We start from the raw sequence: 16,060 nt of genomic DNA, 5'->3' as shown, positions 1-16,060 counted from the left end.
ATTTGGCCAGTGGGAGCCCCAGTATGCTGGCTCTTCTGTCCTTTCAAAGTGTCAGCCATTCTTGAGTACCTCCTTACTTCCTGGCATAGCAAGATATTCCAGGCCCAGCCTTGGAATCAGTCATTTCTCCAAGGATCCTGATTCCTTTTAGTAGAAAGTGATATTCAAAAATCAAGCTATGGGCACTAGCTCTATTCATTGCTACTAGAGTGCCACTCTTTCTAGGAGCCAGGAAATGTGTGTGTGTGTGTGTGTGTATTTCTATATCTATTAATGTCTATACATACGAAAATTCATACATCTACTGTATCTGCTGCTTCTTCATCTGTGAACAGGCTGGCTCCCATTACTTCAATATACTTACTTATCTGTTCAGTGGCTTGTATGTAGCCACTCTCCTGACCCCAACTGGGCACGATGACCACAAGGCTCAGGCATGGTTCCCAACCAAACATTTTCTTAGAGTTGCCTATATTCACCGTCTCTATTTCCTCACCTTCAGCCATTCTTCAAACCACTGCAAGTTGATTCTCATTTCGGTCAAAGTGACTAGAGATCTCCTTGCTGCCAAATCTAAAAGATCTTTCTCAACTCTTTCCTAACTTGAGCTCCCTCACAGCATCTGACACTCTTTAAACATGCCCTGCTTCTGAAATTATTCTCTCCCTGTGGTATCTGTGACTCCCCCACTCAAACTGGCTTTCCTTCCACTTCTCCAGCCATTCCTTCTTAGATTTCTCTATGGGCTTCTTCCCCCTCCCAGCCTTACTCGTCATGATTCCCTGGGATCCATCCTAGCTCTCCTCTCCACACAGCCCGAGAGAGTTCATCCCCTACCACAGCTACCAGGAACCCTATTTGGCTGACTCGTACATCTATATCCTCAACCCAGATCCAATTCCTAAGTGCCTATATGATGAAATGCCCATCAAATATTATTCCTTGGGTATCTCTCAATCACTCCACACAGAATGCATCTAACATGAAATAATTTCCGCCCTACCACATCTCCCAAACCTGTTCTTCTTTGTAATTCAGCTCAAAGAACAGAACTGCCATCTGTTCAGCAGCCCAGACTAGCAACTGAGGAAACGTTCTTAACTCCTTTTCTCCCACCCCCATATCATCAAGCCTGATGTGTTAGCTCTTATCTCTATTTCCTGAGCGATTCTATGGACTGAGCAATCATCCTTTTGTGCCTGAATTACCACCACAGTCTTCTAACTGGCTCTCCATTCTTGCCATTCTTCCAATTGGATCTACACAATATTTGTAAAATCCTTAAAATCCTTCCCGGAATCCCACTGCTTTGGGGACAGTGCTCCTTCCTTCTCATGGCTCACTGGGCCCTGCAGGGGCTGCCCTAGCCTACCTACCTGCACAACATCATCCCTTGCTCTTCAACTCCAAACCCAACAGAGCCACACTGAAATTTCTTACACTTCCACAAACATACAATATCCCTTCCAGTCTCTGGGCCTTCATATATTCTTTTCCTTCTCCCTCGTAATACATTGCTTGGCCATATTCTACTTATCCCTCAGACATAAGATGTCACCTTCTCCAGTACTCTTCCCAGAGTGCCCCTGCTGTGTCTCCACAGTACTCTCCGTACTCTCCGTACCATCACGCATTGTCGCGATGGCTCTTTCAGTGATTTGACCTCCCACGCAGACTGTTAGCTCCATTAAGGTCTCAGAGAGAAATGGAAGCAGTGTCTTACTCACAGCTCTATCACCAGGGCCCAGCAAAACAGCTGAAACCCAGTACAGGGGCCCTAAGTATGCACTGACTGAATGAGCCACAAAAATAACAAACCTGATAACAGCCATGGCCAAAAAGCACATTTCACACACGCGTGCACACAAGGCATGGGGCAGTACACCTTCCTTCGCTCCTGCTGCTGCTCAGCTCAGAAGCTGGCATCCTTGCGTGCAATGAAAAGTGATGCAACCATATTAGCCCGAATGACAAAAAAATTATTTCCACAAGTGTTTCTTCTTTCTCTGCAGTAAATGAGAGTGGCTCATTAATTTTTACATTTTCATGAAGACAACACAGGCAGTTCAACATGTGAGCGAGCACACGTCCTCTGCTAAGAGGGTTAGCGTGAGAGGGAGGGCTGTGGCCCTTTAGACAGGTCCGGAACGTTCTCCCTGTACATGTGTGCGTGCACACACACACACACGCCTGCACACACGCACACATACATGCACACACACACATGCACACACGTTCACAGTGTCTCAGAAAGTATGTAGTAGGATTGAACAAAAGAAAAACAGGAAATGAGCACCTGAAGGACACCCCCAAACTCAGCGTGTTGTCCAGCCCACAGGGGAGGTGATGCCAAATGTGAGAGGTGACACCAGGATGCAGCCCCAGCCAACTGTGAACACCAAATATCGGTGTTGGGACACGAAGGAAATCTATGAAGAGGATTAACACTCTTCCTACTTACTATACACTGTAAGCCAAAGCCAAGTTATCTCATTTTTACTGTCCCTATTTTATGTATTTTGAGATTGAGTAAGTAGCCTATAGCTAATGAATAAGAAAGACCAGTTCTTTCCAATTCTTAGTGCTGTATCCCAAATTTGGCAGGACTGAAAAATTAGAAAACACCAGTAGAAGCATCTTATTTAGAAAAATGAGAATAAGTAAACATTAAAAATTATTGGTTCTGAGGAGTAAGAATAGGAAGTGTTGGGCAAAGGATCTTATTTTTCATATGAACCTTCTAGTGATATTTGAGCTTTAAAATGATTCATATGTATTATTGTGATACAAAGTATAATTTAAAAGCATAGCAGGAGAATATTTATTGGCAAAATAATATGTAAAGTTTGATCCACTAAAAAATATAAATACACACAGATACAGAGAAGCTTTTAAATGTTGTTACTAGAGATTATCTCTGAGTGGTAGGTTATAATTTTGTTGGTTTCTTCTTTTCCTACAAAGATCTGTATGCTATTTGAACAAGAAATATAATTTTTCACAAAACATTTTAAAGTGCTTACTTACCTTTGCTGATTTTTCAATATTTAAGCCTCCATCTAGTTCAAAAAGAATTGTCATGTTGTACCCAGTCTGGTTTCCATGTCCATGAGGCCACCAAGTTTCTACGGTAATATTCTTTTAAGACATAAGATAAATCATTTTAAGTGATATGTCATAGGCAGCAAAATAATATGGTTCAGAGCACCATATCAATTTCTCATATAGTCAAGCACAGAAACTTTAGGTTCTAAAACAATATAAATCTCCCTATCTATATTATGCCAAATCATACCAATCCATTGATAATACTTTAAAATCAAAATGCAAGGAATTTAGCAAACATTAATATATCAAAAGGGAAAGGAAAGAACAGAATAACAGGGTGATCAGAAAAACAACTCTTCCTATCTCTAACACTCAAGCTTATATTCCGTTTATACTGTCAACACTTAGAATTGGACTTTGAAGTTTATTCTTCTTTCAAGCCAAGATCTAGAAGTCATTTTGACTTTTCCTTTATCTGAAAAGTTACTGAATGTTATTTTGCTCCATCCTTTTCAGTTCCAATCATCAGTTGGAGGAACAGGAAAAGGAAGAAGCAAAGGTAAAATTCATGCCCCTTCAACCGATGAAAGATCATGAGTTTAGAATTAGAATTTTGCATGTAGAATAGGCACCAATATTCAAATAATTGGCAAATACCAAAAATAATTGCTGCTATTTAACTATACTGCATAGAATGTATTTTAGATTCAGGATACTACAAATACTGTAAAAAAAAATAAAATATAAGGATAAAAATAAAACAAATGAAAAGGTTACCAAAGTAATCATATAGTCTCCATTTTCTTAATTTTAAAATTTGGGGAAAATCACATTCCTTATCTCATACTCAAACTAAATATATGAGAAGTTAAAAATGGAGGAAAATATTAAAAATATAAATGGAGAATGCAGATTTTTTTTCTTTCATACTCAGTCCATTCTTTCTATTTCTTTTGAACAGGTACTGTTTTTCATCTAGTGCTTCTCAGAAAGTATCATCATTCACCTCGTTAATTTTCACAGATAGCTCAACAATCCTTTCCCCGGGTTGAAGTTCAATTTTGTACGTCCACTGTGTTTGCAATTTAGGGATGGCTACGGTCACTTGACCACCAACTGGCTTTGAGCTGACAACATCAAAAGAAGACTGTATTTCCAGATGCCACTCCTTGGTTCCGTTATCTAAAGCATAAAGAGGAAAAGAAAAATATACATGTAATATGCTAAGCATTATCCCTGCCCATCCTCTGCATTCACTGAAGGTAAAACCAAAGCAACTTCTAAACCAGCAAGTGCTCCACAAGGCTGTCAGAATCAAACTGTCAGTGGAAATTTTCCCTTTTTTTTGAAAGAGTCTCACTTTGTTGCCCAGGCTAGAGTGAGTGCCATGGCATCAGCCTCGCTCACAGCAACCTCAGTCTCCTGGGCTCAAGTGATCCTCCTGCCTCAGCCTCCCGAGTAGCTGGGACTACAGGCATGCACCACCACGTCCGGCTAATTTTTTCTATATATATTAGTTGGCCAATTTATTTATTTTTTTCTTTATTTATAGTAGAGACAGGTCTCGCTCTTGCTCAGTCTGGTTTCGAACTCCTGACCTCGAGCAATCTGCCCACCTCGGCCTCCCAGAGTGCTAGGATTACAGGTGTGAGCCACCACGCCTGGCCAGAAATTTTCTTTAAATCTTTAGAGTTTAATCCTTCATTCTGAAGAAGAATAACCAAAATTATATATTTTATATGGACTTCTACTCTGAAAACATTATAAGTCATAAAAACTTTATAAATAGGGCATAAACAGAAAATGACACATGGAAAGACAACATACATTTTCCAAAAATAACACACATTTGTTCCTTTTTTTAAAGTAAAGGAAAAATATTGAGGCTTTTAAAGCTATGTAATAAACTATAAATTTATATGTATTAGAATTAATCAAGCATGAAAAAATAGAGATATATTTTAAATGTAGATAATCTGTCCAAGAAATATTTACTGAGAACCTTCTATGTGCCATGTGCTTTGCTAAGTTTTGGGAATTAAATGGTGACTAGGATAAGCATGGGCCCTACCCTCATAAACTAAGAGTCAATGGGATGTGGACAAGTACACAAGTGGCACGATACCAGGATGGTAGAAATAAAAGGTTGTTCTGAGAAATATACACAGGAAGGAAGGAAGCATTTCTAGCACAAAGAGGGTGACGGAAGGCTGTCACTAGAAAGCAGCATCTAGCTGAAACCAGATGAGGCCTCAGCTCCATGCAAAAGTGACAAGTATTCTGGACACAGAGAACAGCGAGTGAGCAAGAGCAACACCGTAACAAGGAACGGGGCAAGGACGAAGCCGGGAAGGGGCTGACGTGACTGAAGAGGTAAGCAGGGTCCAGATCACACTGGGTCTTTTAGGATCGCTGAGAAGTTTGGCAACCACCCTAGATCAATGGGAAGTCATTGAAGACTTCTCAACAAAAAGCATAACATGATCAAATTTGCATTTTATAAGAATCACCAGGAGCCCCGCACAGGGAGATGCCAGTACGCATATGGAAGAAGCAGAAAGGCACAAAATCTCTGTCTGTGCAAAAAGATCTGGAAAGTGACACTCGGAAAATCCAGAAACAGAGAGGGGGCAAAGAAAAGTGGCAATCAGGAAGAAGAAGGTATAACAGGACTGAAGAGGAGAGTTACAGGGAAAAAAAGAAAGATAAGGGAGCTGCCATGAGGAATGGAACTTTGGGTGTGGAATTTGCGGGTAGGGCAGAATGCTTCATGAGAGTTTTAGAGTTTTATATATATGCAATATAACCCTTCCCTCCATCTCCTGTTAAAATTGCATTGTTTAATGTCCCCGGAATTGGATTTGTGTTTGGTTTTGATTTTTAAATAAGATAGAATTTGGGCAAGAGCAGGGTAAATAAAAAAACAGACACTTTTTTCAGCTTACACTGAAGGAAAAGTGATGAGGTCCCCAAAAAGGCTGCAGGGACAGGGATTTAGAGCCAGCAATGAAGGGTCTCCTCCTTTACTGCCAAAGAAAGGAAGGAGAAGAGCAGCAACTGATGCAGATGCGCTTAGGTTTGTATGATTTGTGGCAAGACGTGGAGTGGGTTCCTGCTCAGCAGCTTCTATTTTTCTCTCCGAAAAGGGGGAGGGTGGTTATGGGCTGAGAAATATCTTAGGGACCCTTCTCCTACAAATAAGGAGGGGATTGATAATCATGGCCTTGCTGCAAAAGAAAGAAAAGAAAAGATAGGTTTATATGCTGATCAAGGACCACAGACCTTCTAACTGGCACTGTTTATAGCTGAGGACCCGCGCCAGGCCTGTTCTAAAGATGATCACAGGACAGCTCAGCATTTGCAGCTCCCATCAGCCAAAAGTATAGATGGATTTCATGCACACTGAAGTAAAATTAATCCTGGACTTAAGAACTATTTTTATTTGTTAAATGGTTCATTCTGAGAAACACTCGTCAATGAACCCTGAATTAGGTTTGTTCTGATCCAGCCGATTTTATAGGTTACCCACTCATAGCCCCCAAGTTTTGAATCTATCAGCTGAGAGATCACCTAGTCCACTCTCTCTCCAGTGTCTGAGTCCCTCTATATAACAGGCTAGCAAACTATGGTCCTGGGGCCAAATCTAGCCCACCTTCTGTTGTTTTAAATAAAGTTTTGTTGGAACACAGCTGCTATGGACCAAACTGTATCTCCCCCCCATTCATATTTTGAAGACCTAATCCCCAGCTTTTATGAGATGACTAAGGTTAAATGAGGTCATAAGAGTAAGGCAGTAATCTGCTAGGACTGTGGCCCTATAAGAGGAAGAGCTGTCTCTCACTCTCGCTCTCCACCCCTTGCCCCCACACCATGTAAGGACACGGCCAGAAGGCGGCTGTCTGCGAGCCGGAGAGCGCGCCTCACAGACACTGAAGTGGCCAGCACTTTGATCTTGCACTTCCCAGCCTCCAGAACTGTGTGAAATAGTTTGTTATTTGAGCCACCCTGGCTATGATCTTTTGCTAGGGCAGCCCAAACAGACTAACAGAACAGCCACGTTCATTTGTTTACGTCTTGCTTGGTTGCCTTTGCACTATAACAGCAGAGCTGGGCAGTTGAGTAGTTGCCACATGGCCCCAAAAGCCTATGTCTAGTTTACGGGTCCCTGCCCTAGAATATTCCACCAAATGGCCATTCTAACCTTCTTTAAACATCTCTAATGACCACAAAACTCTGCCTCACAAAATAGCCTCTCCATTTCTGCTACCCTTGGCTATTGTAAAGACTTTTTTTATACTGATTTGAAATTGACTTCTCTTTAATTTTTTGCCCTCTTTTCCAAATGGAGTAAAGCCCTTCCTTCTAGAATTGGTAGCACACAGGAAACTAAGCAGTTTAGGGTCAGAAAGCACAAAGTCTTAAATAACCAATAATTTTCCGGATAGTAATTGCTCACTTCTTCTCACTTGCTAAATTAAAAATGCATAATCCTATTTCTACTTAAGGAGAGCTCCATCTCACAAATTAAGACCCATTTCCAGAGTGCAGCAGCCGTATCTCTCCTAGCATCAACAAGCTGCCACGTCCCGAAGAACAGCTTCCGGCCGGCTCTCCGGAAGTGGAGCGCAAGACCGTTTCGCCCGGGGACAAGCGCCGCGGCGGGAGCGGGAAAGGGAAAGGTTGCCGCGCCGCCACACGCCCAGGGAGCTCGCCCTTCCCGGGCCGAGTCTTGCACCCTCTCCTCGCGCCGACGGAATGGTTCTCCCCGGCAGGAAAGGAGCTCTCTCTCAAACGGGCGCACAGGCGAGGCTGTCAGTCCCCTCTGCGGCGCGGGGCCTTCTCCCGCGTCCTGCGCCCACGCAGAAGAGATTATTGTCTGTATTGTTCACGTAACCTCGACCGGAAGGCCGCCAGAGGATGGCAGAGAATGTGGTTCTGGCCACTGACGCACTGTAAGGTTTTAGCAGAGTTAAATGAGTGAAGTTTCTTTTAAAAAAAAAACAAACGGCGGGACGGGTGGGAGCGGAAGATGGCGGCCCAGAAGCAGCCTGCATTGGCCGCTCCCAAGGAGGACCCAAGTTGCCGGCAGAGGTCGGTCATGCACAGACCATCTTGGAGAGAGCACTGTGAATCATCAGAAAAGCCACCAAAGACACCCAAAGTGGGGGACACAGCGGTGGGGTAACCTGCCAGCAAGGTCAGAAGTGCCTGGGGTAAAGTCCACGCGTGGGGACGGCTCAGGGGGCAGCGCCCCAGGGCTCCCCGCCACAGCGGCCTTGGAACTGATGGGGGCTGCTTGGAGGCTGTGCAGCGGTGTGGCATGAGAGTGGGCACAGTGGCGTCCCACTGACTGCCAATATTGGGTCACTGCAACAGAGGCCATTCTGCACTCTCAGCCCCAGAGCACCCGTGGGCCCCCGCACAGCACTGCCCCACTCCCCTGCCGGGCTGGGAGGGCTGGCACTGTCACCACACTGTGCCTGGATACTGCATCCCCCAACCCCACTGCTGGCGGCCTCCCAGGGATCAGAGCAGAGCAGGTACCCACCCACCCTGGGCATCCACCGCTGACATCTTGCCACCTCGATAGCATCACCACTGCCACCTGAGTGCACCACAGCAGCTGCCGCAGTTGAACCTGGGTGGAGGAAGAGCCCCAGTCACTGAACTCCCTGGCAGGGCGCCAAGCATCTCCATGGCCCCACTAGCTGCAGGTGGCCTAACCACTGTGGCTCAACGAGCTACCTGTGACTGGCTGCAGTCCCACAACCCTCCCAGGCACCAACCTAGACCCCCCACGCACCTGTCCAGGTGTCCGCCAGGGTCCCATGCCTCACACAGGCATCCACTGAGTTCCTATAAAATGCCCTGCCTCCAGCTGGAGTCCTGAGAGTGCCGAGGTGCCCACTAAGGTCTGGTCTCACAACCCTCCCAGGCACTGGTCTACATCCCACAACCTGCCCAGGTGCCTGCCAAAATCCTACAACCCACACAGGCACCCTCCAAGGTCCCCTGACCTGTGCAGCCACCCACCAACTTCCCACAACCCACCTCACCACCAGCTGCAGTCCCACAATGCACCCAGGCACTAGCCTCAGTCCAACAATAAGCCTACACACCCAAAAAGGTCCCACAACCTACTCCGCTGCCAGCTGTGGTCCTGTGATGTGCCCAGGCAACTGCCAAGGTCCCGCAATATGCCCCACCATGGGCTGCAGTCCCATGACATGCCCAGGCATCCACCAAGGTCCCGACATGGTCCACCACTGGCTACAGTTCCGTGATGCATACAAGCACCCACCAAGATCCTGCAACTCTACCCAGGCACCAGCCAAGGCCATGCCATCTGCCTCCATGGAGAGAGAATTTCCCAGTCCCCTGCCTGAGCTTTCAAAAGTGATCTAAGGGCCGGGTGTGGTGGCTCATGCCTATAATCCTAGCACTCTGGGAGGCTGAGGCGGGCGGATTGCTCAAGGTCAGGAGTTCAAAACCAGCCTGAGCGAGACCCCGTCTCTACTATAAAAATAGAAAGAAATTAATTGGCCAACTAATATATATATATAAAAAAAAAAAATGAGCCGGGCATGGTGGCGCATGCCTGTAGTCCCAGCTACTCGGGAGGCTGAGGCAGGAGGATTGCTTGAGCCCAGGAGTTTGAGCTTGCTGTGAGCTAGGCTGATGCCACAGCACTCACTCTAGCCTGGGCAACAAAGCGAGACTCTGTCTCAATTAAAAAAAAAAAAAAAAAAAAAAGTGATCTAAGGACCAACACACCAATGCAAATGAATATCCCCCAGCACTGGCTTGGACTATGACAACCACAGGGGAACAAGACAACACAGAACAGCTGTGTTACAGATTGTCAGTATATCTGCCCATCTCCACCCACGCCATCCTCCAGAAAGACACAGAAAGGCTATCTAAGGCCTTCTCCTCCTTCTCGCCAACTGGGAGAGCAAAGGAGATTTGATATCCCAGCAAAGGAAAATAGGTGTGCTGCAAACCTATCAGCCCTAAGCTGAGAAGAGGTTTCAGATGAGAAGAAACCCTGGGAGATTGGCACACTTAAAACATCAACTCAAATGGTACAAAAGCAATTTATGTAACCAAAACATTTGTACCTCCATAATATTCTGAAAGAGAAAGAAAGGAAGGAAAGAAAGAAGGAAGAAAAGAAAGAAAGAGAGAGAGGAGAAAAAGAAAGAAAATGAATTCTGGCGACATGAAAAACCAAGTTAGTTTGAAACTCCCAAAGGATAACAACAGATCCACAGCAATGAACACTAACCAAAAGAAAATTGTTGAAATGTCAAAAGTGGAATTCAGAATATGGATGACAAACAAGATGAAAGGAATTGAAGAAAACCAACACAAAGAAACCAAAAATATATTTCAGGACATGAGTGAAAAATATGAAAAACTCACTAAACAGATAGATAACATAAGAAAAAACATAATAGAACTTAAAGAAATGAAACAGTCATTTAGGGAATTACAAAATATAGCAGAAAGCTTCAATAACAGATTAGACCAAGCAAAAGAAAGAATCTCAGAGCTTGAAGACAAGGCTTTTGAACTAACTCAGTCAAAGATGCAGAAAAATGCATAAAGAAGAATGAACAATCACTCAGAGAAATATGGGACTGTGTGAAATGAGCCAATATATGAATTATAGGCATCCCTAAGGGAGAAGAAGAAAAAGCAAAAAGCATGGAAAACCTATTCAAAGGAATTACTGAGGAAAAATTCCCTGGTATCACCAGAGATTGAAATATTCAGATACAATATAGTCATTGAACTCTGAGAAGATTCATAGCAAATAAGACATGCCCAAGACACATCACCATCAACCTGGGCAAAGTCAAAATGAAGGAGAAAATTCTGCAAGCTGCAAGATGAAAGCAATAACTAACCTACAAAGAAAAAAATTATTAGGCTAATACCAGACTTCTCAGGGGAGACCACACAAGCCCAAAGGGATTGAGGCCCCATTTTTAGTATTCATAAACAGAACAACTGCCAGCCAAGAATTCTGTATCCTGCAAAACTAAGTTTCATAAATGATGGAGAAATAAAGACCTTTCCAAACAAGCAAACGCTACGGCAATCTGTCACTACTAGGCCTGCCCTACAAGAAATACTCAAAAGTTCATTATACATGGAATAGCACAATAGATACCAACCAGTGTAAAAACACCCAAAAGTTAAAGTTCATACCTCTTATCAAATAGCACAAGAGGGAAAAGAAAATAATAAGATATCATCCAACATGATGAACGGAACAGTATTCCACATATCAATACAAACACTCAACATGAACAGTCTGAATGCCCCACTTAAAAGATATAGACTGGCTGAATGGGTGAAAAAACACAACTCAATTATTTGCTGTCTCCAAGAAACACATCTAACCCACAAGGATGCACATATACTCATAGTTAAGGGATGAAAAAAAATTTTTCACATAAATAGAAACCAAAAGAGAATAGGTGTAGCCACTCTCATATCAGATAACATAAACTTTAAATTAACAATGGTAAAAAAAAACGATGGTCATTATATAATGGAAAGGGGAGCAATTCAACAAGAAGAAATAATAATCCTAAATATATATACACACAGGAGCTGCCAGATTCATAAAGCAAATTCTACTAGATCAAGGAAAAGAAATAAAGAGTACCATCATAATTGCCAGAGACTTCAACACCCCACTGACAGAACTGGACCACTGAAGCAGAAAATGAATAAAGAAACACTGGACTTAAACGATACTCGAGGACAAAGGGACCTAATAGACATTCACAAAACATTCTAATGAAAAACTACTAAATATTCATTTTTCTCACCAGCACATGGGACACTTTCCAAGACTGATCATATCTTAGGCCACAAAATAAGTCTTAGCAAATTCAAAACAATTAAAATCATACCATGTATCTTCTGAGACCATAGTCAAATAAAACTTGAAACCAATTCCAAGAGAAACACAAATTCTACATAAAGTCATGGAAATTAAACACCCTGCTACTAAATAATCCTTGGATTATTGATGAAATTAAGATGGAAATCAAAAGATTCCTTGACCTGAATAACAAACAGGACACAAACTTTGAATATCTATGGGATATAGAAAAAGCAGTCCTAAGGAGAAAGTTCATAGCCTTAAATGCCTACATCAAAAACACAGAAAGATCACACATTAATAACCTATTCCCACATCTCAAGAAACTGGAAAAAGAAAAACAATCCAAATCCAAAGCCAGCAGAAGAAAAGAAATAACAAAGCTCAGGGCAGAACTAAATGAAATGGAACCCAGAAAAGCAATACTAAGGATCAATCAAAAAGTTGGTTCTTTGTAAAGATAAACAAAATGTATAGACCACTAGCCAAATTAACCAGAAATAGAAGAGAAAGAACTTAAATATGCTCAATCAGAAATGAAAAAGGAGATATTACAACTGATACCTCAGAAATACAAAATATCATCCATGAATACTATGAAAACCTCTATGCAAACAAACTAGAAAACCTAGAGGAAATGAAGAAATTCTGGGAAACACACAACCTCCCAAGACTCAATCAGGAAGAAATAGAAGTCCTGAACAAACCAGTAATGGAAGCGAGATTGAAGCAGTAAAAAAACCTTCCAACACAATAACAAAAAAAGACCAATACCAGACGATTCACAGCCAAATTCTACCAGACCTACAAAGAACCGGTACCTATTCCACAAAAATTATTCCATAACATTGAGAAGGAGGGAATTCTCCCTAATTCATTCTATGAAGGCAGTATCACTTGATACCAAATCCAGGAAAGGACATAACAAAAAAAGAAAACTACAGACCAATATCCTTTATGAACACTGATGTAAAAATTCTCAATAAAATACTAGCAAACTGAATTCAACAGCACACCAAAATGATAATTTACCATAATCCAGTGGGTTTTATCCCATGGATACAAGGATGGTTCAACATACCCAGATGAATGAATGTGATTCACTGCATAAACAGAAGTAAAAAGAAAGACCATATGATCATCTCAATAGATGCAGAAAAGCATTCACTAAAAATTCAGCACCTCTTCATGATAAAAACTCTCAACACACTAGGCACAGAAGGAACATACCTCAAAATTATAAAAGCCATATATGACAAACTCAGAGCCAGCATCATACTTAATGGAAAAAAGTTAAAAGCATTCTCCCTAGGAACTGGAACAAGACAAGTATGCCCACTCTTACAAATTCTATTCAACATAGTACTGGAAGTCCTAGCCAGAGCAATCAGGCAAGAGAAAGAAATAAAGGACATCCAAATTGGGAAAGAAGGGGTCAAACTATATCTCTCTTTGCTGATGATATGATCTTGTATCTAGAAAACATTAAACACTCCACCAAGAAACTCCTGGAATTGATAAATAAATTCATCAAAGTCTCAGGTTACAAAATCAATGTACACAAATCAGCAGCATTTCTATATATTAATAACAATCAAGCTGAGAGTCAAATCAAGGACTCAATACCGTTTATAGAGGCTACAAAGAAAATAAAATATCTAGGACTATACTTAACCAAGGAGGTGAAAGATCTCTACAAGGAAAACTACAAAACACTGATAAAAGAAACCACAGATGACACAAACAAATGGAAAAACATTCCTTGCTCATGGATTGGCAGAATCAACATTGTTAAAACGTCCATATTGCCCAAAGTGATTTATAGATTCAATGCAATTCCCATCAAAATACCAATGTCTTATTTCACAGACCTAGATAAAAAAATTCTAAACTTCATTTGAAACCAAAAAAGAACCTAAATGGCCAAAGCAATCCCAAGCAAAAAGAACCAACCTGTGGGAGGCCGAGGCGGGAGGATTGCTTAAGCTCAGGAATTAGAGACCAGCCTGAGCAAGAGCGAGACCCCATCTCTATTATAAATAGAAAGAAATTAGTCAAACAACTAAAAATAGAAAAAAATTAGCCAGGCATGGTGGCACGTGCCTGTAGTCCCAGCTACTCGGGAGGCTGAGGCAGGCGGATCACTTGAGCCCAGGAGTGTGAGGATGCTGTGAGCTAAGCTGACACCACAGCACTCTAGCCCGGGCAACACAGTGAGACTCTGTCTCAAAAAGAAAAAAAAAACCCTGGAGGCATCACATTATCTGACTTTAAATTATACTACAAGGGTATAGTAACCAAAAAAGTATGGTACAAGTATAAAAGTAGAAACATAGACTAATGGAAGAGAACAGAGAACCCAGAAGTAAAGCCATATAGGTACGACCAACTGATCTTTGACAAACCATACAACAATATACACTGAGGAAAGGAAGCCCTATTCAATAAATAGTGCTGGGAGAATTGGATAGCCACAAGCAGAAGAATTAAACAGGATCCTTATCTCTTGCCATATAAAAGAATTAATTCAAGATGGATTAAAGAATTAATAGTAAGGCATGAAAACATAAAAATTCTAGAAGAAAATATAAGAAAAACTCTTCTATACTTTTGGCCTAGGCAAAGAATTTATGACTAAGACCCCAAAGGTAAATACAGTAATAACAAAAATAAATAAATGGGACTTAAGTAAATTAAAAAGCTTCTGCACAGCAAGGGAAATAATCAACAGAGTGAATAGACAACCAAAAGAATGGGAGAAAATATTCACAAAGTTTATATCTAACAAAGGACTAATAACTAGAATCAACTCAAACAACTCAAACAAATCAGCAAGAAGAAACAAACGACCTCATCAAAAAGTATGCAAAAGACCTAAACAGAAGTTTTTTAAAAGATAGAAAAATGGCCTACAAACATAAGAAAAATGCTCAATATCACTAATCATCAGAGAAATGCAAATTAAAACTATAATTAGATACCACCTTACCCCTGTCAGAATGGCCATTACTCAAAGGTCAAAAAACAACAGGTGCTGACATGGGTGCAGAGAGAATGGAATGCTTATACACTGTTGGTGGGACTGCAAATTAGTACAACCTCTATGGAAAACAGTATGGAGATTCCTCAAAGAAATAAATGTAGACCTACCATTTGATCTAGCAATCCCATTGCTGGGTATCTACCCAAGGGAAAAGAAGCCATTTTATCAAAAACACACCTGCATTTGAATGTTTATCACAGCACAATTCACAATTTCAAAGATGTAAAACCAACCTAAGTGCCCATCAATTCATGAGTGGATTTTAAAAAAGCATATGTGGAGTACTACTCAGCCATAAGAAAGGAATGAAATAATGCCATTTGCAGCAACCTGGTTGGAACTATAGACCATTATCCTAACTATAGTACCTCAATAATGGAAAATCGAACACCATATGTTCTCACTAATAGGTGGAAGGTAAATGATGGGCACACATGGGCAGGAAGAGATGTAAAGGTCATTGAAAACCAACAAGGGGGAGGGTGGGAGGAGAGGTGTAAGATCAAAACTCACCTATTGGGTACAATTAACAATACCTAGTGATGAGCCCACTCAAAAGCTCTGACTTAACATTATACAAGATATCCATGCATTAATAACAAAAACATTTGTTCCTCCTTAATATTTTGAAATAAAACAAAAACAAACAAATGAATAAAAGCACCATGTTCTGACAGATGAGAATTTATAGGCAGGGTAAGCAGCTACACAGCCCAAATCAACGTGTGCTGTTCCTTCATTCAAAGAATCTTCAAGACAACTCCAGTTTATGGAGATGTGTCCACACCTTTAAAATGCTCTAAAAAATGCCAGCTTCTTTTTATATTCCTATACAGTCTACTCCTTTGTCAAGGTGTGGTTGGGAAAAAAAAATAAAGAATAAAGGTTGTCTAGGGGAAAAAGGTATAAGAAGCGACATGGAAAGTAGAAAAATAAGATGGCTGAGTTACATTAATTCAAGTGTGTCAATAAGGAGCAGGAAGACATACTCTCAAACTATATGCTAAGCCTTGCTTTAACTGATTATAGTAAAGCCTCAAGAATCAATGTCTTCATCTAGTCATATT

At 41.5% G+C, this 16,060-nt stretch overlaps 1 protein-coding gene across 1 annotated transcript in view; it reads right to left on the bottom strand.

The window, feature by feature from the left end:
- The window catches only part of MANBA (mannosidase beta), a 124,220-nt gene that overhangs the window by 62,031 nt on the left and 46,129 nt on the right, over positions 1-16,060 (bottom strand). Inside the window, exons 6-7 of the mRNA XM_012770960.3 lie at positions 4,055-4,230; positions 3,028-3,138 (exon numbers count right to left, since the gene is read on the bottom strand). Coding sequence (XP_012626414.2) covers positions 3,028-3,138; positions 4,055-4,230 — 287 coding nt within the window. The remainder of the gene's footprint in view (positions 1-3,027; positions 3,139-4,054; positions 4,231-16,060) is intronic.

Source organism: Microcebus murinus, chromosome 29 (genome assembly GCF_040939455.1).
Source record: "Microcebus murinus isolate Inina chromosome 29, M.murinus_Inina_mat1.0, whole genome shotgun sequence".
NCBI lineage: Eukaryota > Metazoa > Chordata > Mammalia > Primates > Cheirogaleidae > Microcebus > Microcebus murinus.
This window is presented reverse-complemented; position numbering and strand designations above follow the sequence as displayed.